Genomic DNA, 24,038 nt, shown 5'->3' with positions numbered 1-24,038 from the left:
TCTGTTTTAATTATGTCTTTATTTCCTGTGGGATTTAACAAAAAATGGGACATACATACAAGTATGGAGTAAAAACCTTGATTTGGGTACTTTTAATTTCTATATATTTATAAAAGAAAGTTTTCACATCTATATTGCCAAAGAGAAATGTGCAATATTTATGCATTCAAAAGGAAAACTCATTACCAATGTTTCCTAAAACTATTTTTTTTATTATTATTTTTTTTTACAAAAAAAGAAAGTATGTTTTTACATTCAAGTGTTATACAATTAACACTTCATATATTATATTTGTCATTTTCATAACAAATAGTGGTAAAGCATAGCTTCTATACTTCACCAAAGGCTGTTCCAATGCTAAAAACACATTCAAAGCACTTTCAAAATGTTTAAATGCCTGTAAATCTCTGTGCATTTTTCCACCAAAGCATCAAAGCTTGTAAACTGCATTCGTTGAGAGACGCCTGAAATGAAACTTCATAACCAGCAATTTTCTTCTCCACACACAAATTATACAGTGGTTACCATGAGGCTTAAGTCTCCAAGCTCTGAGTTTCTTTTAATCCACATAAATATTTTAATAGATTCCCTATTATTCATATTCACAGTGCTCATAATGCATGATTACAGTTCATAAATGAAAAATAGGTACACAAAATAAATACACAGCAGAAAGTCCTGCTGCAACTAAAGTAACGTTATGGGATGTTTTATTTTTTTCGTGCACATTCTCAAGTAAAAAGGTTTATATTAACTAAACAATCCCAAAGACATAAAATGCACTATAACAAACAGGAATAAACAGTGTGACATTTGCCCTTTAATTTCCTTCTCTGAGACGTAGGGAATCACTGACCTTGTTTGCATTTCACTGAAAACTATGTAATGACAGGCGGCTGCGTGCGTGCGTGCGTGTGTGTGTGTGTGTGTGTGAACACTAGGGCCTCAGCTGTTGGACAAGCTTCTCTAGGTCTAAGGAATTTCACCATTCCTTAAGACAACCTTCCAATTGCAGTTTAAGGTCCAGACTGACCAGAAATATAATACGGCTCAGTACAAAGAAACTGCTATAAAATTCAAATCAAATCATTAAGAGCAATGAAAAAAAATACAAAAAAAGCAGCCATATGCCCTTAAGTCTTGATTTTGGGATCTACTAAGAATGTTTTCAAGCTTGAATGATAAAAATAATAATAATTTTCACTCATTTTACATTGTTGCAGCTCCTCTCTTCCCAGTCTGATAGTAACACTGTTTAGTTTCTGCTTCTGTGAAGCGCCTCCTTACAAAAAGCACAGTATGCTCTGATTGGTCGGCTGGACCAGTGTGTTGTGATTGGTCAACCACTTCAAACTTGTGGCGCCCCTTATCATAACCGCGAATTTCAACACACTACTAACAGGCTTAACCCCCTTTTTTTTTGCAAATGCCTAGGGCGAGAATTATTTAAATGAGGAATATTGTGACATGTTCGTTCCTGAAAGAAAACTGAAGACTACAATAGAGATGCTTCTCTTTAAAGGTAGGGTTCACCCAGAAATGAAAATGACTGGAAAAGGGATTTGAGTTGTATGGCAGAGGGGAACATTTTCAGTAAATAAATACTTATATTTCGGTCAGTTACACAAAGCTTTCGTATGGCGTCAGAGACTTAGAATCTAGTGCGCAAGTCATATGGACTCCCTGGATTTGTTGTCCTTATTGTAGCTTGACTGTGTGTAATACAGTAAAATCAGGAGCGTGTAAAGTGGTAGGGCGCAGGGGTCAAAGGGGAAGGGCCGAGGTCACGGACGATCTTGTTGAGGCTAGAAATTTTCTCTTCTAGCAGGAAGTTCTTCTTCTCTGCTACTTTCTGACGCTGTTCGGTCTTCTCCAAGGTTTTGAGCAGCTGAGCGTTCTCCACGTACAGGTCTTTGATCAACACGTCGGACTCACTGTTCCTGATCAACTACAGAAGCAGAGAGAACAGAACGGTTCAACTGGAAGTCTGGTTTGGAGTAAAATGCATTATCAAGAATGGGTCAAAGGGCAGGGGAGCACGTGTGTGCATTTCTGTACCTGTTCTTTCAGCTGAGACACTTTCTCCTGAAGCAACAGTTTGAGGTTTCTGAGCATGAGCTCGACTTCTCTCATTCTCTCCTCCATCTGTAAAAGCGCCGCCTCCCGCTTGTCCTGCTGGGCATACAGATCAAGGTCAGGGGTCACGAGGTCATTGGTCTGCTAGAAACTGCTCTTAGAATTATTAAATTAACAGTTAAAGGAGAACTCCGGTCAATTTTAACATTGAGCTCATTTTTTTGTACATTTGGAGTGCTGTCAATACAGAGAACAACAACAAAAATCAGTGTTGCCTACACCGTGTTATCCTCTTTTTAAAATTTGCACCCTGTTGACTTCAATGGGGCAAGTTTTAAACCAGCTTTTAGCCTCTTAACATCCTTGATGTGTCATTACAAGTGCACAGCTAATGTGAGTGATTCCTTCAGAGTGAACACGGGTGAATCTGACTGCAGTAGATGTGAAAGATAGGGATAAAAATGATGTTATTTCAGCCAGCGCAAATACCTGTGTTTACATCCTGTTTTCGGTCGAAGTCCATAGTAGTCGATTGTCGAGTTCACGCGCGTGATCATAGGTAACTAAACCTATGCGTGTGAACTCGACAATCGATTACTATGGACTTCGACCGAAAACAGGATGTAAATACAAGTATGTGCGCTGGCTGAAATAACATCATTTTTATTAATATCTTTCACATCTACTGCAGTCAGATTCACCGTGATCACTCTAAAGGAATCACTCACATTAGCTGTGCACTTGTAATGACACATCAAGGATGTTAAGAGGCTAAAAGCAGGTTTAAAACTTGCCCCATTGAAGTCAACAGGGTGCAAATTTAAAAAAGAGGATAACACAGTGTAGGCAACACTGATTTTTGTCTTTGTTCTCTGTATTGACAGCACTCCAAATGTACAAAAAAAGTTCTCCTTTTGACCGGAGTTCTCCTTTAATAACCTTGCATTCTTGTATATGATCTATTATTGAGTTTTATTTCCATTTTGATTTAAGAGCAATGAAAACAAATGTATGAAAACTATTTTTGTAATATTAATAGTGTAAAATTAGGGACATGTAAAGAGGTCACGGACAATCAAGAGTAAATCATTAAAAAATAAAATAAAACAAAATTAAACACTACGCAAAATATTTCACCTAATAGTTTATTTGGTCTCACTTTTATATAAAAAAACACATTCACATCAATAATGGACATTCAACATTTAAACCAAGTAAAGCAACATAACATAATCCAACTAATAAAATAAATTAATAAATATACATCATTCATTAATTAGAAATGCCAGAATGTTCAGTAAAAACATGTAGAGGTAGAGAAAGTGATGGATTGAGTCTTCATTAAATAAAATAAATAAGAAAATAAAATTCAAAAGCTGGATTTATCTCAGAACAATCATTCATTTCAGCTGTAGTGCGATATCATGTTAAAACTGATGCCACAACAGTGCAAACTTTAAAAAAACATAACAATACTGCTTTTTCAAATGCTTGAAAATCTTAAAATAAATTCAAACATAGATTGTACTGCCCTTAATGGTATTTAATGTCAAAATCTGTTTTACCAGATATATGTGCCATCATCTGGATGACAGCGGAAACGACTCACAGCCAAGAGCATATGCAGTATAACGCCACCTTGTGGCAGATGTAAATCACTACCATTCTAAATCAGACAAGACATTGGCCTTAACAACTGAAACAAAAACAACAAAATCTGTCAGGAAGGGTTCGGTGATTGGGGTACACAGAGAAAAGGTCAGAGTTCAAATGGGAGATGATGTCACAGGTTGCCACTCTCCTATGTCTGTTAGTGATGATGTCACAGCTCTTACACCTGCAGAGAAACATACACACAGTGCTATATACAAACATCTCATACCCACACACAGCTGTGACAGAACAGACTTACACAGGTACAAACTCAAAAGCATATAAGGTCATTAATAAAGACACACCCAACACCATTCATTTAAACAACCTAGGGGGCGCTCTAACACTGCTACTACACAGAAAACAGACCCAGTGCTCCCCACACGCTTCTTAAAGAGTGTGAATACAAAGGATGACAAGTGTTTTCCAGAACAAAGCAAACAAACAGACACCAGACGAGCCCAAGTCACCAAAGAAAACCTGAAACTTCAGAGACCAGACGCACACTAAATACTCCTCAGAGAGTGCTGCACAAGCGTACACCGTGACAGAGTATGCACTGACCCGAGAGAATTCTCATGCTGGCTGTGATGCTGAGTGTTTGGGTGTGAGTGTGTTACCTGCATGTTGAAGTCTGGGCCGTCACTATAGTGCTGTCCTCTCTGTTCCCCTGGAAACTGTAGAGGAGATGAAGGCAAGACTGCAGACAGATGAGCCTGAAACAACAGAGAATCAGTGTGTTATTATGAGGAAATGCGTGTTTGTGCACATGATAAGGAGTGCTAAATGAATCAAGTCAACAACTGACAAGAAAAAGAAAAGCTGAGATATATATATATATATATATATATATATATATAGTATATATATAGTTTGAGGTTGGGTTACCCATTTGGGGTTGGGTATAGCTTCATTGTACAGTAAGGTTTGTGTATTGTGTTATATGTGTATAAAACACTTGTGTATAACCTTGTTCCGTGTTGATATCAGCTGTGTGTGCAGAGCCTCCAGTTCATGTTTCAAAGCAGATTTTTCTTGATCTGCAGTTTTCACGAGTCCTCTCTGTTTCACACTTAATGCCTCCAGATGGCGGATCTAAAAAAGAACATCATAACCATCATTCTTGCACACATCCTATGGCTGCTAGAGGTGTTTAGTAAACATGTTCCGACCTGATCCTTTGACGTCTGCAGCTCTGAGCTCATCTCGCTCATCTGCCGCTTGAGTTGTTGGTTCTCCTCAGTTAGTGAGGCATGCTCCGCCTCCATTAGCCCAGACAACTCCGCCCACACACGCCTCCCCTGTTGTTGACCAGCAGAGACAACAGAGACCTCCAACAACTGATGTGGAGAAAGAGAGGAAGGGAGAGTTGTTACAATCTTCAACTAATGAAATAACAGAAGCTCCTGTCCTCAATACTCACCCTCTCATTGGCATATTGCACTTTTTTGTGCAAAGAAATCACTTCCTGTTTGAGGGCATCCCTTTCTTGTTGTGTGATGCGTAGGTCAGATTTGAGTCGGACATTCTGCTGAGTGAGTGTCTGTAAAGATGAGTCCAGTGACATGACCTGAAGGAGACCAGGAAACATTTGTAAAGTAAAGTGTCAGATGCGAGAGAAAATGGGCAATGAGGGGGTCTCGCATTGTGTGTGCTTTTTGTACCTTTTCTATGCACCGATTGAGTTCTGATCGAAGAAGTTCTTTTTCTGTTCTGGAAACAATCTCCTCCCGATCACAAAACTGGAAGCAAGCGTGTATGTGTGCATTCAGAAAGACAGGGGCATGGAGGAAAAAGATAAATATAATAAACAAACATTCCGGTCACTGGAACTGAGCATTGTACTATGACATTTACACACTTAAAACCATACCCCATTCTTTTCATTGGTTGAGCTGTCATGATGACGCATTACTTCCTGGAGCGCATGTCGAAGCACATGATCTGCATTCTGCTGCAATAAAATATTCTCCTCCTCCAGCTGCTGTCCCAGGCGACGAGGCTCTGAGAGCTGGAGAAAAAGACATTAAGTGTGTGTTTGTTTGTGGACATGCGCGGCTCATTACATGATGTTTAAACACTTCTGTGCTTTTAAATATACACACTGTAATGATAGATGGCAACATAATAAATCATTTCCATCTCTGCATGTAACTCCCTATATGACAGTTTAACTTTCTGAGTAATGGAGTTAAATCTCACCTGTCTCCTGAGAGCTTGTACCGATCTCTTCCCTTGCTTCATGTGTTGTAATCTGGAGAAAGACATTATTTGTTGCCATTCAACAGCTCTTGTATGAAAATTGAGAGCTCTTAAGGTAAAACAGCAGTGCGCCTGTCTTACCGCAGGTCGTCCTGGTTCTCTCTCAGGTCCTCCTCCCTCACGGTTGAGATTTTGTGCCTCAGAATGAAGTTCTCTTTAGCCAGACGACAAACTTCACTCCTAAACACAGAAGGCATTGTAAATCTACTTGGGTGACATTAAATTCAGTAAAACAATGATCAAGCATAGCAAAATGATGCATCAGTTTGTTGCATAGAGCATTAGTTCAGTAATTTTTTTCAGATTAGGTCAAACATTCATTAAGGCCGTGTGTCACCAAAGAGTTTTTACTCGCGGCTGGCTTGTTTTTTCAATTGTTTTCAATGGGAGCGCCGCGTTTTTAAAACGCCATGAGCGTAGCGAGGCGCTGAGCGTTTTTTTCACGCTGAAAAAACGCTGGTAAAACGCAGCACTCATCACTGTCACTTTTTACCCAACCATCCAATCACAGTGGAGGAGGGGCGGGACTAATACCACACCGACCAACCGCCACATTCTGCTTGTACAACGTCAACAGATCAGATGACAACAACAAGCATAATAACGGAACAAAATCATTTAAAACAAGAGCCAGAGAAAATACATTATATTGTATCGACATTGTTATGTAGAATCAACACAGAAACAAAATATGTGTGAAATGAGATACTAGTAACACTCTCGCGGATATTCCGTATCATAACAAGCAAAGTGTCTCAACTGGAAAAAAAAAACCGCAACGTTGCCAAAGCGCTCTCAAGCGCCCACAGATAGGCGTTTTCAGCAGAGCGCCTAGCGTTTTCAGCTGGATAAAAACGCTTTGGTGGACACACGGCCTTAGTCTGTTAAATTTACAACAAGCTCCACACGTTTGCATAGGAAATTTTTAATAGTTTAGACAAAGATTGGGTCAATACAACAGCTACACTACACAGACAGATCTTTTTTGTCACAATACTGGAGTACAACTCCACCAGAGTTTGTAAGTGTGTGGGAGAGACTAATGGTGGTGGTCGGGCCTCTATCTCTGGAAAAAGGCAGGGTCTACACAGGCACTCACACACAGAGGTGATTGAGCAGCAGGGGGCAAACGGGATGAGGGAATTGGGGATTCTGTTCTACTAAAGCAGGACAAAGGGGACCATCACATGGTACCTCCGTTCCTGCATTTGTTCATGGATCCTGAGAGATTTGTCCTGCAGATCAGCAAGTTCTTGGCGTAGTTGTAAGTTCTGGTTCTCAAACTCCATGCAGAAGAATTCAAGCTCTGCTACAGCAGCAATCTTCTCTTTTAACTGGGAGTTGCTTGATGAGTTGTTTGAAGTATCGGAAGAGTCAGAGTCCCACTGCGGCACCTTATCCTGGTTATCAAGTTCCTGGAGAAGTACCTTCAGTTTGGAATCCTCCACTCTGAGTTGTGCAGTCTTTTCCAGGACAGACGCCTGCTGCTTGTGGAGGTCCAGGACTACATGCATCTTACCCTCTAGACTTTTGACCCTCTTCTCCAGGTTTCTGTTGCGCTCCACAAGCTGCAAGTTCTCTTGGATGCTTTGCGCAAAGCAGATATTTAGCTCAGCAAGTTGCACATCTTTGATTGAGGCCTCCGTTTGGTCAAAACGATTTGGTTCTTGATGTATGATATTCTCTTTATCCAGATACTGCCGTTTAGGGCTCTGCAACTGGGAGCTAGTGCCTTCTGCAGCTTTACTGTACTGCATCACTGTTTCTTGAAGATCCAGGATCTCCTGTATGCACACATCTCTGAAATCAGCAACTTTATCCAGTTCTGTGTCAACTGTGGTTAGGCTACAAACCTTATTTGCAAAAGCCCTGATTTCATTCTCAAGACTTGATATGCTGATACCGACCTCTGGATTGTCTTCAATCACAGGTTCAAATGGTTTGCAATTGTATTCGATCAGGGTGTCATCTGTGCTTGGAGATTCATGGTGTTGCAAGCTCTCCTGGTTATAGGAAGCTTCATTCTCAACCAAGATTTGAGCTTCTATTTCTGTGGCATTTAAAATATCTTCCTCGGCCATCTCCAAGGTGTAATCTTTTTGAGACTCTGTACTATTCCTCTCAGCATTCTCCAACTCTTCGTTCAATGCTGCATCTTCAGAACCATCGACTCCAGGATTACTGAGATTCTCCTCAGTCTTTTCCTTCTCTTCTATAAGACAGGCACAATCAGGGATTTCTGTTCCACTATTGTTAGATTCTACATCAGACATATCTAATTCATCAGCACAAGGGTTTGAAGTTATATCATTCATAACTCCAATCTCTAGGCATCTGTGTTGCTGTTGATCACCAAGCCCAGAGTCAGTAACTTCATCCATTATGCCTGCTTTCACTTCATCATCTCTGTTTACAGAAGACTCCTCACATATGAGGAGCTTTGGACTGACTTCTTCAGTAGATTCTATGTAGGTGTATTGGTTGAGTTCACCAAAGGGCTGTACAGTGGATTCTTTGGAAGTTTCTTCACAGTTGTCTCCAATGGATTCTGCATGGATTCCTTCAATAGACTCTACGCAAGGTTCCCCCAAGGGTTCCGGATAAGGCTCTCCAGTGGTTCCTGTCAACTGCAACACAATTCCTTCCAACTGCACCACTCTCAATGCCAGAGCGTCTCTCTCTGCAAGCAGAGCCTTTCTCTCATCCTTTAATTCCTGACAGAGGAGCTCCTCACCCTCCTGGATTGTGCCTTTCAGCTCCATGCTCTCAGTGAATGAAAGTACTTCCCCTCGCCTGCTCTCCAAAGCAGACAGACTCAATTGCAGCTCCGCTCGCTCCTGGATGAAGTCATCCACGGCCTGTTTCAGCATCTCTTCCAGCTCAGTGGCTTTGTTCTCTGCTTGTGCCAGCAGCAAGTCTTTGGCCTCCATCCTATCCTTGTGCAGCTCATTGAGTTGACGGCTCAGCTCAATCTCTTTTGTTCGAGCAGCACTGACAAAAATCTCCAATTCGGCCTGAAGTTGTAGGTTCTTGTCTGTCAGAGCTTTAATATCTTGTGCGTGTGCAAGTTCAAGGCATTGGTTCTCCATTTTGAGCGCCTCCCTCAACAGCTTCCACTGTTGCTCCGCCTCCTTGGTGGCTGCCTCTGACGACTCCTCCCAGTGGGCACGATCTGCAGCATGCTGTTGGGCAAGTGCTGCAATCTCACTTTGGTAATGTTGCTCGAGTTTATGTACATCTGCCTCAAAACGTTTAGACACTGCCTCCTGGTCACCACTGAAACGGACTTCCACTTCTTCGAGTCGCTGAGAGAATTGTTTCTCCAGCTCTCTCCTGCACACGGCCAATCAACATCAACAGCTTATAGCATTACCTAAAAGAAATACTCACCAACTCATATCATATGGCACATTTAAAATGAGTGGAGATGAAGAATAGTAGACAGTGATTTTGTATGTTTCAAAATGAGAAGTTAAGTGCTGTTAAATTCAAAAGCACATCATCACACATGGGCTTGAGATGCATGACTTTGATACCTTTATATATCAGGGGTCTCCAACCCTGCTCCTGGAGCAGTGTTTCTCAATCCCGATTCTCAACCCTTTCTCGTTTTAGTGTGGACAAGGCCTAAAACGTGCAGTTCTGAGGGTACTCCAGGACCAGGGTTGGGAAACACTGTTCTAGCAGACTTCTGTCCCAACCCTGCTTCACCACACCTCCATGAAATGTAAGCCTAGTAAAGTAAAGTAACCCTGAACACCTTGATTTAGGTCTGGTTCAGGTGTGTTTGATTGGGTTTGGAGCTGAACTCTGCAGGATAGAAGCTCTCCAATAGCAGGGTTGGAGTTTTCTTCTTTATTTGGACCAAATTTTTTAATTCAGTTTAATTAATTTTGTACTTGTTTCACTAGTGTTTCCCCTATTATTACTTGAGAAACAACACTGCTTAAGACTTGTTTCCAGAGAATGCATCTTTAATATAAGTGTATTTTGTTTTGCTGCAATTTTTAAAAACTTGATTATACTTAAAGAAAATGTTTGTAAAATGTTTGTCTGTCATTTATGCCATGTCAGCTACCGTGGCATTAAATAGTTATTGAAGATTAAAACCAAAAAAAAAAAAAATCTTTTATTAAAAAGAACCGTCTTAAACTGAAATTAAAATTAAACTTTAATAAAAATTAAAAAAATAAAATATTTAAATATATAATTAAATATAATTTCTCAAAAAATGAAAACCACCACAGTTCAATTAAATACGCTTCACAGATAGAGGACTCTAGCATGAGGCACATAATGGGGGATCCAGTGTAAGACAAAACTTGTACTAAAGATAATATTTTGATAAATACAAATATTCTGCAGTGTATCCAATTTGAGGACATGCATCGGTAGAAATTCAATTTTCACACGTAAACAAATAAAAGTTTTAAGGTTATTTTCAGTTAGCAAGTGTGTGTCTTACCTCTGTTCTGCAATGTCTGTTCGTAGTTTCTCCAAAAGGCTGCTGATTCTTTCCCTCTCCTCGCTGTGTTTGGCACACAGCTCCTGCATGGCCTCCCTGTGTGCCTCCTCCATCCGGCCCTGCTCTTCATTCAGCACCTGCTGCCACCTTTTCTCTTGCTCCTCTCTCTCCACTTGCAGTCTCTCTCTCTCCTGCTCCAAACAGGCCTGCAGCGTCTCCTCATGCTGTTTCTCCATCTGAGCCCTCTCTCTCCCCCAATGCTCAATTATCATGCTCTCGTTCTCTTCCTGCTGAGTTCGGAGGTGTTCCCTCTCTTCCTGCAAACGCTGTAGTAGCAGAGCGTGATGTTTGTTCTCTAATGAAGCCCGCTCCTCATCCCACTGCTGCCTGAGCCTCCTTTCCCTCTCCAACCTCTCCTCCAGCACGGCCTGCAGCGCCTCCTTACTGATCTCCTCTAGCTCCTGCTTCTCCCGTTCCCACTCCTCGATCCTCCGTTCTCTCTCCTCCAGCGCAGCTTTCAATGCCTCCTTACTGATCTCCTCTAGCTCCTGCTTCTCCCGTTCCCACTCCTCTCTCCTCCGTTCTCTCTCCTCCAGAGCACCCTGCAATGCCTCCTTACTGATCTCCTCTAGCTCCTGCTTCTCCTGTTCCCACTCTTCCTTGAGCCTCCGTTCTCTCTCTTCCAGCACAGCCTGCAATGCCTCCTTACTGCTCTCCTGTAACTCCTGCCTCTCTCGTTCCCACTGCTCCCTGAGCCTCTTTTCCAGCTCAACACACTCTTGTTCTGTTCTCTGCTGCATCTCCTCAAGCTGAGCACTTAGCACCTCCTCATAGCTCTTCTGCTCTTGTTTCCACTGTTCCGTGAGCCTCTTCTCCTCCTTTTCTTTCTCTTCTTGCAGTCTCTCTCTCTGCTCCTGCAGACTTGCCTCCAGCACCTCTTGGTGCTTTGACTCCCTCAAACTCATCTCCTCAGCATGTACTCTGCTCTGCTCCTCATGGGCAGTCTGTTTCTCCTCCAGAACTTGCACCTTCGCTTCCAGCTGTTCTGCACGGCTTCTGGCTTCCTGCGCCTCCTGCGTGAGAAAGTGAAGCTCCTGCTGGTGGAGAGTCTGGAGGGCAGAAATGTCCTGCTCCAATCTGTTCGCTCTCTCTAGTTCTCTTGCCATCTCCTCCCTCAAAACCTGCACCTCCTGTTGGTGCTGCAGAGAGAGACGACTTCTCTCCTCTTCTGCGCTGCGTTTTTCTTCATAAACCTACAGAGGGGATAAGAGAGCAACAGTACGTCTTTTATTATTTGACCAATCCAGGGCTGTTTTGGATTTAATTTCATCTTAAAGGTATAGTTCACCTAAAAATTTTAATTGTCAGAATTTTTGAGTGATCCCTTTACTGATATGAATGCAAATACACTACTAACCCCTTCTTTGGTTTCATACACTTTATGATAAATCTTTATATTTTTAAAAGTTTTAGTATGCACATCGCCCTGATGCCTCACCATTGCCCTGATGTTTTCCATCTCTTGTTGGTGCTGCTCCAGTAACATCTCTGTCTCAAGACTCATGTGTAATCGCTCTTGAGAACCTACACATGCATACACACAACAAGCACAGCTCATTACATGTGGCAGAAGATGAAATCCAACTGTAAGCATTCATTCAGTGTTGTCTATGAGTATGAGCACACGTGTACATGTTACCTGGGTCTGGACTCTTGCTGGCCAGTTCATCGGACAGACTCAGTCCGGGACGTGTCGAGGGTGTGTGACCTGAAGTCTGATATTCCTCCAGCTGAGCTTCCAGCTCATCTATACGATCCTGCAGCTCCTGCAATACACATACAGGTATAGATGTGAATTTTAGGCAGAATAATAGAATGAAACATATGGAAAGTATACAAAAACAGAGAGGTTACAGACCCTGCACTGCTCCTCGTAGTTCCTGCGCAGCTGTCTGAGACGTTCCTCCTGCTGGTAAAACTCTGCACTGTCTGGATCCAAATCACCAAACTACACACACAGAAACAAAAAGAACATTTTAGAAACCCACAAAACAAAACAATGAATAAATAAACACTGCAAAAATAAAATAAATCAGTAATGATATGACATAAATGACAGGATCATCTAAATCAGTGACCAATATCAATATCAACTTTCCAGATGTTGATGATTTACTGGATAAAGGACTAAAGATAATATTTTTACTACATTTTAGAAAACTGATACCTTTCTTGCCTAGAAAAATGTATAGTCATATAAATACTGTATATAAAAATTCCCATGTAGTTAAATTAGACTACCGCATATATTCAGTTTTTTCAAGACTTGAGCAGGCCTGAGTATGTGATGTCAGCAAAGATGGGTGTCTTTGGTGATGTCACTATCAATCTACACGTTTCTCCTCATGTCAGTATTGATGTCTGCATCTGTGCTGATTTCAGTACCTTCTCTTTCAAAACACCGTCCAGATTTTTCTGCACTTTGTTCAACTGGTTTTCAGTTTCCACCAGTTTCTCTGTGGTCTCAATAAGCTCTGACTCCAGGCGACCATTTTCCTACACGACACAAAGTTATTGAAGACAAACACATACAGTACATTCTTCAATTCCAACCACAAAATCAAATCAAATCAATATGACAGGTTGACAGAAATGTGATGTAAAAATGTAGCAGGCAATTCATAGTGAAAGTAAAAAAAACAAAAACAAATGCAAAATGCTGATTACTTTAATGGTGAGAGTTAGGTGTTCTCGTAAGAAGGTTTCATCATCTTTCATCTTGCCAATTCCCTGTTCAAACTCTTCTCGTTGCTGATTGGCCTGCTGCTGCACAAGCTCCACCTCTCTACTTAGCTCTGCCTTCAGAGCGGTCATACTCTCTTTATATTCCTGCTCCAACTTCCTGTACATAATTGCATGCATGGACATAAACACACATCCACATGACACATGAATACACATGCTCACACCCACATGCACAGATCATCAATGTCCACAGAACAGGCCTTCTGTGTTTATGCAGCAAGTCTCAGCAGGTAAACAAAGTCACATCACAGATGATATGCAGAGAAGAGATGAGATTGGAAAATTTTAAATCTTTAAGGGCTTTCTGCATTTAAAGGGAGTAAGATGGTTAAATTATGAAATTCTTGAAAGCGAAATGTTACCGGAGGTTAAGTTCGTTGTTGCGTTCGATGGCAGCATGGTGGTCATCCACTTCAGACGCCAGCTGAGATTTCAGTTTCTCTGCTTTGTCCAGATCAAAGCGAATCCTTTCCTTCTCACGCCTTTCCAGGTCAACACACTCACTGTCACACAAAGAAGTATGACATTAGAATCAGTCTGGAGCTCTGATGATTTTAAAATGATCTTGAGTGAATCTGAATAATGAGCTAGATTGATGTAGAGTGCGTGAAGACATTTTAAAATAGTTTCAAGGTGATGATACACAGGGCAACTTTTTGAGCAATGTTGCTTCTGCACTTTCCCATTGAAAATGGGCAGTAAATTTCTATCTGGATAATTTAGATTGGTCGTGGGCCCTGTGTCTCATCTGGTTGCCCGTTGACGGCAACATTGCTCAAAAAGTTGCCCTGTGTATCATCACCTTTAATGTGCTAGAGTGACCCTGAGTGTGTGGTGTAAATCTGAATAAAGACCTGGATTTAGGTCACTCTAGACCAGGGCTAGGTGACTTCGGTCCTGGAGGGGAACTGTCCTGCAGAGTTAAGCTCCAACCCTAATCAAACACACCTGAACAAAGTAATCAAGGTCTTTGGGATTGATAGAAAGCTACAGGCATTTAAGTTTTTATTAGGGTTGGAGCTAAACTCTGTGGGACAGTGGCTCTCCAGGGCTGAAGTTTCCCATCCTGGCTTGAGACTGTGCAAACGCAAGCAATGGATTAAACAGAATACACATTTAGATAAATATTCCCTTCTAATTAATAGAATTAAGCACTCAAATTACATAAATTCATTATTCAGAAGTCCATTATCCTGAAACTGTTTTTCAGTGATTTTTAATAGGTTTATTATTAGTAGTACTAGTAATTACTCAGAGTTTTACATAACTAGAAAAATATTTTGAATATTTTATACATTTTTATTACACTTACAGATCTAGAAATGACACTTAAAATTAACTTTAGTTTTTCAAAGACTCTGGGAATCCTGATTTTCAAATAAAATGATAGTTGTTGAAGTAATACATTAAAATGAGAAATGTGATTTTTTTTTTTTGTTGCCGTTTTACCTAATTTTTAAATATATTTTGTCTTATTTGAAATAATTTTAAGCCATCTTGCGGCCCCCTTGGAATTGTGCTAAGGCCTCCTGGTTGAGAACCATTGATCTAGAACGAGCTAGAATAACAAACTGAAGTGATCGAGTATGATGCAGTATGAATAGCTACAGTGCTCTTGAATGACGATTTGAGAAATGAGCTGGTGTGAGTGTTAGTATACGAGTCAGATTTAATGAATGATTATTACGATGATCATACAAATTAGTAATATGAATCATGCAGTAGTATGCAGGAGAAGTTCTAGTTCTAGATAAATCTAGACCGGGCTTGAGTGAGCTGTGAGAGTTGGAATGAGCTAGAGTTCAAATACATGGACTCACAGCAGATGTCTGATTTCTGCCTTAAAGCTCACTAGCGCCGCTTGGTGGATCGAGTTCTTAGTGCTCAGCAGCTCATTCTCTAGAGCAACGGTCAGCTCAGACAGATTCACTTTACCCTCCAGATTAAAATCCAGAGCCTACAGACAGACACACATAAAAACTTGTTACGAATATCCCAGATTAAACGTAGAGTTGTGTATATGCACAACGTCTGTGCGTTTTACCTGTAGGATCGCGGAGCTATTGTCCACTCCCTCTTCCATCCACCGGTAAAGCAGAGTTTCCACAGGAGCGTGTCCCGATCCATCATCCAAATCCGAAAACACCCGCAGACCGATTGTACTGCTCAAAGCACAGGGGATCCTTCGGCCCGACTCATCAAACTTGAAAGAGAGAGAGAGAGAGGGATGGGGAAAAGATGTTTAACTACTATATTTCAACATGTTTTACGTACAACCTATTTTTGCGCAGTACCTGAGTAGAATGGTGTCTCTTTAATTGTCTGTAGGGTGTAGATACTGACGGTGTGGGTGGTTTGCTGTGGTTTATTATGCATGAGATGAACTCCTGCACATCCATTACACTTTCATCAGCACCCTGCAACAGATCCTCACCCACCTGGGAACATTCAAAAACACAAGAACTGTGAGTTAATATGGTATTTAACCACTTAATGCATCTCAGGTTGTGATGATGGAAAATACCTCAATGCCTATGTGCTGGCAGAGTGCGTGTAGCTGTTGCAGCGTGGCCATGCCGTTTATGGGTAGAGAGAGCTGATGACAGGCATTCTGCAAACGCTCCTCCAAGTCACAGAGTGGCACTGCATTGCCTCGTGGTGTACTGGGTTCATCAGGGTTCCAGAGGTGCATCTGACCTGCACCCAAACCAGTGTAAATCTCTGGCATAAAGGAAGATGTCTGGGGGGGGGTTGAGAGTATTTAACCTTACCTTCTGCTTCAAACTCTTCAGAAATGCTCATGTCAGCATTCCAGCGCTATAATGAAAATAAAAATAAAATCCACAAATGACAAACTTGCTATCATCACACCCACAGGAGGGGGCAGTACTGAGCAACAACGAGACAGCAGAAGATCTAATAGAGGTGAACATATAGTATAAGGAGGGGTGTTAACTGTCACATTAAATAATTAATTTGACAGCATCAATGTCAAAACAAATGCCTTCAGTGATCACCTAAGCAATGTGTGAAACACTGCCTATACAGGCAGGAATTTAATAATGTTCATAAAAACAGTACCGTTTAAAAGTTTGGGGTCAGTGGGATTTTTTTTTTTTCTTGAAAATTTTTTTCTTGAAAAAGCAACACCTGTTTTCAAGATTGACAATAATAAATATTATATATATATTATATATTATATATATATATATATATATATATATATATATATATATATATATATATATATATATATATATATCTTGAGCAGCAACTCAGCATATTAGAATGATTTCTGAAGGATCATGTGACACTGAAGAATGGAGTAATGATGCTAAAAAATTAAGTTTTCCCAAAGGAATAAATTACATTATAAATGTATTAAAATAGCCAATGTATTAAATGCAGCCTTATATATATATAAAAACTCAATAGATAACCAAATAAAAAATCATTTTAATAAAAACAATAATACACTAATCCTGCAATAAACCTACAGGCTTGAATGCATATCTAGCCACAGGTTGTGAAACTAAAAAGCCACTGAATCAATTACTTCCCTATTGTTTGGTCAAGATCACTGTGTGTGCGTGTTCAAATACGGACTGGTGAATTTCGGGGGGTGTAGGGAGCAGATGGAGAATACTTGCAATGGAATTCAGGGGGTAGGGGAGGGGTCATTGTTCGTCAATAGACACCCACCCCCCTCCAAACACACACCCCGCACATCTGCTATCATAGAACCAGAGGATTGTTCACACGTCAGACTATCAGACAGAGCTCTGCGCAGCAGTGTGTATTAATGTGCACCTGCTGGAGAGCGTAGCCAGAGTCACACACACAAAGCTCACAAAACACACGCCAGCAGGAAATTGCTAAAACATCTTTTCATCACAAGACAGGGTTAGTTTGACTCGATAGTTTGCGTGCTTTAAAGCTAGTGGGATGTGTCTTCTGAGACTCTAAAATCTCATTAATTCAGTGACACACTGAACTGCTGTCAGAGCATAGGGCAAGGACACACACACACAAACAACCAGACTGTGTTTCTCTGCTCTCTCAGGTCAGCCAGAGTTTTTCAGAGCTAGTTCAGAATTCTTCGTTTTCTCAAGGAGACTCAGAACTTTAACCTTCATCTTATCTGTGTATTCAGACATTATGATTCCAAACGAGAAGAATGTGCCTCAACCTTAAGCTTCACCGTTATTCATGTCTGTGTTTGTTACCTCACGTTTCCTGGGAACAGTCCTGTCATCGCTCTCTTGAGCATCTTCATCTTTCTCCTCCTCATCTTCAGCCTGTGCGTGTGAATCAGCGTGTGTGTGAATGAACTCCGGAGCAGTGCGACGGCCATAGCGCTTACTGCCCTTTACAAAGCGTGGCTGGACTTCTGGGGAATCTAGGGGGGAGACAAAAGGACTCTTGCAACATTTAAACTATAAATACATTTCTGCAGTAAAATAAAAACACTCTCACAAATTTTGCGCAAGGGATCACTGAGTCAGAAATCATTCTAATATATGCTGATTTGGTACTCAAGAAACATTTACTTATTATTATTATTATCAATGTTGAAAACAGTTGTGCTACTTAACATTTTTGTCAATACTTGAATGTTGAAATGAACAGCATTTACTTGAAATCTTGTGTACTATTATAATGGTCTTTATTGTTTTGATCAATTTAATGCATACTTGATTTAAAAGTATTATTTCTTTCCTAAAAATTCTCACTGATCTCAAACTTTTAAGCGGTAGTGTATACGGGCACCACAGAATTTAGACAAACCGTACCATAAAGTCTGATTTCATTACCGGATCATTCATGATATATCAGCAATAATCAAGACAGTGGCACATTTTGATAAGAGTACGGGAAAATCCTAGAAACAAAATCTGTGAGCCGTGTGTTTACCGCTCACCTGAGACCCATGATTGAAATGATGAAAGCCAAGTTTGTTTATTGAGTGCCCTGGGTAACACATACACTGTGTGTGTAAATGCTGTATATCATATGTTTTTATGCAGGTAGAAATGATTCATGTGAAGAAGGTTTGATAAGGCAAGCATCACTATTGCTTATGGTTAAGGTTAAGGATTTGAACAAACCCCCAACTTATTAATCTTAAGTGTTTAAATATGAATGAACTCTTATTGAGTAGAGGTGGTTTATCATGTTTCTAAGCAATCAGGGTTACATTTCTTGCCTGACAGACACTGCCGTAGACTTGCAATTGAGGAAGGAGCCATATTTAAGGAACGGAGTATCATAAAGACTTGGAAACGGTGACGGCCAGTATTAAACCACTTAGCAACCAACCACACAATGTTCTAAAAACACAAAAGGAACCCCATAGCAATGTCCAGACTACCATCATTAACTGTGAGATGTCATAATTAGAGAAGAGCTTGTTTTAAGATAGAATAGTCTTCATTTACACTCTCACTGCTGTCAGATAATCCTTCTTAATCCAGATTTAACCTCACATCCTCCCTATTTACTCCCTGAGCTCCCGCTGTCTGGCTTTTAATACATCATCGGTTACATCAGGATTTCCAAACACTGAGTAAAACCGTTTGATCACAACCTGCAGTTTCAATTACAGTCAATTATAGTAAATAGTCAAAATATATCTTACAATTAAATTTTTTAATAGTCTCATACAATAGTAATAGTCATAAGTCAAGCAGACTCAAGAATAAATGGTGACAAACACAAAGAGACTATATTATACCTAAATAGATATTTATTTCCATACAGATAAATATTTATTGCAGTATGTTAGATGATAATTGCTTGAAAATGGAGTTTAAATGGTAAATACTAATGCCATTATCTAGACAGCTGGGTATCCAATGACCAATATATATTTAGAGTTAAATAATTATTGCTGATGCCAAACATTTAAAATGATCAATGAAGTTCAGTAATCAACGAAGCAATGATGTTCCAACGTTCAAGATTTCCATTTGATTCATACCTGCATTATTTTGGTTATCAGCCCAGATCTGAACATAAGAAGCTACATTATGAGGATGTTACCTGGCTGTTCAAGACATTCCTCTGGATCATCTGTGTTTGTACTTGACAACACGAGGATCAGCACATCCTTAAACTGTTCAAAATCAACCTGAAAAATGAGAAAAGTAGCAATAAACCACTCCTCTTTTCATCCAAATATATCAAGACTATGCAGCTTCTTGTTTTGGATACTCTAAAAAGTTCTTTGGTTTGGGTTTTTTTTGTACAAAATACAAAGTTTTTGAAATGTAATCCACACTCAAATTCCCCTGACCATGAACAGTATTAAATGTCTCAGCATTAAAAAAACAAATCACACAAAATATGAAACTAAAATAATATATGCATGTTCTCTCACCCGAGCACTGATCTGGTCCTGCAGCAGAGTGTGTAAGAGTGTGTTCAGTGTGTTCTCCTCCAGCTGAAGGGCCCGGCAGAGATCGGTCAGTTCTTCAGGACTCAGAGAGCCCAAACCACTGCCATCAAAACTTTCAAACACCTCTTTCAATCGTTCCTCATACTGGTCCCTCGCTCCATCCATCAGCCTTTCCTACAGAGACACAGAGTTACACATTCTGCCCACTGACATTTGGCCTATTTAGGCAGATAGTTCACCTCCACACTCACAATAACTCCAATGTCTTCCTGTTCAAAACATAAGGATGCAAAAAGAGCCATCAGAAACCAAAGAAAACAGTAAAAAATGGACAAGAGGAACGACGAGCTCAAGCGCAAGTGCCTGACACACACTGGTCACTTCTACAAGAGAGGCTGTATTGGATTTCAGCCATTAAAGGACTACAGCTTTCATAACAGCAGAGCTCTTGTAAACTCAAACAACGTTCCCAGACTTGACTAATGGATTTCCATTAACCTTTTAGTCGTTCAGAAGGATAAGGAGCATTTAGAAACTAATTTCCATGTCAGGTACCAATCTTTTGAAATAATAGGTATATATGAGGATATTAGGGATGTGCAATAAATCAGTACCATTTCAATTATCTTCCAATATTATCGATTTTATTTTATTATATGATTTCTTTAAAAATAATATTTATTTAAATAAATAAAAACACCACTTTTGCCATCATCTAACAAAAATTAATAATCATGTTATTTTTAAAGACACTAATTAACATGGTTAAATGTAATTTTTCACAAATCTTAAAATTAATTTCAATTTTTCATACTTAAAATTATAATGTTGTGATGACTAAGTTCAAATTTCAAAAAATTCAAAACTGATTTTAGTATTTTATTTGTTATTTATTTAGACAATTTTAATAAGCAGCCATAACAAGAAAATAATTATCAGTTTATTAGAGACATCCCTAATACTTGCTACCGTGCAAATGTCTCCAAAATAACCACGACTGGACAGACTAAAATTGCAATGGTTGTTTGCATGCAAGTTTTACTCAATGCAAGCACACACAATGATTGTGTGCTCAAAGCTATTGAGAGTATGTGTGAATAAGATCCAAAGGGAACATTTAAGCTTGATCCACAAAAATGGAGAGCATACAGACCTACAGCACTATTTCTGACACACAAAATCCATCCGCTCAGGAAGAGAAGAGATCTGTGGGCTAAATGCAGAGCGGTGCACAGATGAGAGAGGCCAATGTCAGGACACACAAGTTATAACTACTGAGATGATAATACACTATACACAATCAGGGCTGCATGATATATTGAAATTATTGAAATATCGCAAATGTACATATCGCAACGGCTTGCGATAACTGCATGATTTTAATACTCCATTCTTAATGTATAAGCGAATAAGCCCAATAAATGAAGTGCTCACGCACATAGAAAGCCGTCTCCCAGATTCTATTCCAAATTCAGTTCTTTTCCGCAGCTTATACACGGCCAAATACACACAAAATTATAACAAAATCTTAGTGAGTATTAGGGGTGTTCAATTCCGTGTTTTTGGAATCGACTAAGAATCACTATATATTTAATTCATACAGTGAAGACTAAGCAGTGTTTCATTTTTACATTTAATATTCAATTTCTGTTAATGTAGGCCTACCTGAAACCCTAAACACCCCTGGTTACTTTTTATGTAGCCTAATGCTATAGGAAAACACTGCTGTTCACTTTCAGAAGTTGTAAGGATGCTTTCTATTCACAAAAAAGAATGTGAAACATGTTTGTTGGTTATATAATTTTCAGTTTTTTTTAAATATTTAAATATAATTGTCATTTATTTTACACAAGTAAAGCATTATCGTATTGCATATTGAATATTGCCTTATTTTACAAGTTGTCGCATTTTTCTTCAATATTGTGCAGCCCTCAACACAATCAAACACACTTTTGTCCCAAGGTACCCTGAAACCTCTGAAAGGCTTACAAGCATATAAGTGTGTGTATGCATTTATTATTCTTCAGTAGATGGTGCGCACACACACACACACAAAGGGGGAGGGTGTTTGGTGCCCATCTGCTCCTTGCCAATGACATCACCGGCCCCTTACAAGGACGTCTGAGAGTAGCCAGGTGTTCCTCTATTCAGGAAGAATAGATTCAGAGTATATGGACGAGGTAATATTTTCGGGGGCAATTTATTCTAACCATATTAAATGTACAACGTCAATCAAAATACTTTTCAATCTCAGTCTGAACAATTATAGCTGTAACGTTTAATATCAGATTCATTTTAAATACAAAACTTGTAAACAGGGTAACCACAGTTTTTAACCAATGAATTTGTGATAATTGGATTTTTTACAATTTATTTTTGCATTCGTTTCATATTTATTCATAATTATTTTTATTGAGATTGTAATCAAAATTAGGAATTTTGAGAAAAAGTTTTTTAGACTGAGCATAACTGGAACAAGTTAAAATGGATGTACTAAAATTATTCATTTTAAAATTATATAAAATCATTTAATTTTAAATGCCAATTATGATATTTCCAGGTCTGGAAATCCCATTTTTTTTGCAGTTTTTTTAATGACCATGGGAACCATTCTCCCTACAAATAGCCTAATGCACAAGTAAAAATTTTACTGCAAGAATATATATATCATTTTCCTAAGTAATTTTACTAGAAAATATCATATGTATGTCAAAGTCTGCTTTGTTGGCCATCAGCGAGTGGCACCCATTGAAGCTTTTGTATCTGATAGCAACAGGTCTCAGAGCTATAAGAGAATAGAATATGAGACATCTGAGAAATCTTTCAAATGTTAGGCATAATATTAAATATCACTTTTAGATATTAATTTCTAATAACTAATATTAGCCCAGCTCAAAAGCAATCCAGTAAAACCTAATCAACAATCATAGAGATTTCAGCATCATGCAAGTGTCCAGCAGTGAAACAGACACAAAGGAAGACAATAACAGACACACATCAGAGACAGATGAATTGATTCAGCGGCAGACAGAAAACTCAGTAGGTATTAGTGGTGTCTGATTCTGTTTTAACTTAGTTTTGAACGACTTTTAAACAACTAGCCTAGTCATTTTAAAACAATGACACCACAACCTGTTGAAAACCAACTTCCCTCATCATCACATGTCTACAGTTCTGCAATCTCAGATGATCGAGGTCATCAGTCCATAACAGTAACTATTAGCAACATAAATACACACAGCAACATTACATACACAAACACGCCATTAAACACACACACAAAAGATCACTGCCACTGATTTAAAGCCTACACAAACACTTAATTTACCTAACATTAACTCTCAGGTTGGTTTGTGGTATAAGAAAACAATTATAAAAATCTTTGTACGTAAGTTAGAAGATACAAAGTTCTGAACTTCAGCATTGTCAGTCACAAATGAATCACCAAATCAAATTACGACACAAGCTCAATAAACCATATGCAGGACACATAACGTTCAAAATAAATGCATGAACCTGTTAGGAGTGATATGACTGTGATTTGTGTGTGATCAAATCAAAGTTAAACCCATCAGAACATACCCGGCGGTACCACAGATGCGCGCGCGCTCTCTCTCCGTTATTCGCCTAGAAGTCCATTAGTTTGATCCAGAGCTCGCGCTCAAACTGAACCGTTCTGCTAGTGTTTGGATCTAATACCGGAGCTAAAGCTGTGAGTGAGTTGTCTTTCTGCTGAGTGCTCGGGTCAGCGTGCAACATTGTCTGTTATAATGGGTTGGTCAGGGAGATTTTGAAAGGCCCTGCAAGAGGAAGAGGAGGAGACGAGCAGAAACTCAGCGCGCAACAGCGCCTCCAGCAGGACAATGAAGGAACCACAACACCTGTTGAGCTAGACTAGACGAGTTCTCTTTATTTTCTCATTTCTCACTCTCTTTCTCGCATTCAAATTTTTTTTTTTTTTTTTTTTTTTTTTTTTTGCCGCATTGTCAAATAATTCGATTTACTCTAAGTTTGGGGTAGGTGAAATTATTTTAAAAAAGTATCTTATCAAGGCTATAATTGTTATAACAAAAATACAGTAGGCTAACATTGTGAAATATTAATGCAATTTAAAATAACTTTTGAATTTTTAAAAACTAATTTATTCTTGTGTTTGCAACTCTTGAGAAACATTTCTTATTATCAATGTTAGTGGTGTGATAATGTTAGCTTATTATCAGACAGTGGTGTTGCTTAAGTCCCCCTGTGGTGAAAATCAATTTTCTAATGTTGTTTATATGTAGTCTGCGTGGTGTTTTTTAAGACAAGCCATGTACAAATTCATCAGTCAACACCATTGCTGAAAATTTTCAACAACGCGGTTTTGAAATCATTGGTGTT

At 39.4% G+C, this 24,038-nt stretch overlaps 1 protein-coding gene across 3 annotated transcripts; it reads right to left on the bottom strand.

Annotated features, from left to right (window-relative positions):
• Positions 1 to 8: 8 nt before the first annotated feature.
• nin (ninein (GSK3B interacting protein)) lies at positions 9 to 23,439 on the bottom strand. Of its 3 annotated transcripts, none has more exons than XM_081350550.1 (26): positions 23,241 to 23,439; positions 19,641 to 19,832; positions 19,304 to 19,391; positions 17,488 to 17,660; positions 16,033 to 16,078; positions 15,786 to 15,958; positions 15,556 to 15,699; positions 15,306 to 15,464; positions 15,082 to 15,218; positions 13,624 to 13,764; positions 13,184 to 13,358; positions 12,902 to 13,012; positions 12,375 to 12,464; positions 12,156 to 12,282; positions 11,955 to 12,040; positions 10,457 to 11,709; positions 6,073 to 6,171; positions 5,932 to 5,983; positions 5,603 to 5,740; positions 5,394 to 5,471; positions 5,153 to 5,299; positions 4,902 to 5,069; positions 4,699 to 4,824; positions 4,350 to 4,445; positions 2,059 to 2,175; positions 9 to 1,948 (listed from the first exon to the last, which is right to left on the bottom strand). In XM_081350550.1, the coding sequence occupies exons 2-26, from the start codon at positions 19,821 to 19,823 to the stop codon at positions 1,733 to 1,735; spliced, it is 4,323 nt and encodes a 1,440-aa protein (XP_081206676.1). In that variant the 5' UTR covers positions 19,824 to 19,832; positions 23,241 to 23,439; the 3' UTR covers positions 9 to 1,732. The 3 variants fall into 3 exon arrangements, with proteins under 3 accessions (XP_081206676.1, XP_081206677.1, XP_081206678.1); XM_081350551.1 differs by having other exon boundaries at positions 2,059 to 2,172; XM_081350552.1 differs by lacking the exons at positions 9 to 1,948; positions 2,059 to 2,175 and adding an exon at positions 3,211 to 3,913.
• Positions 23,440 to 24,038: the final 599 nt, after the last annotated feature.

The sequence above is a fragment of the Scardinius erythrophthalmus genome, assembly GCF_964197995.2.
Source record: "Scardinius erythrophthalmus genome assembly, chromosome: 21".
Lineage (NCBI taxonomy): Eukaryota > Metazoa > Chordata > Actinopteri > Cypriniformes > Leuciscidae > Scardinius > Scardinius erythrophthalmus.
This window is presented reverse-complemented; position numbering and strand designations above follow the sequence as displayed.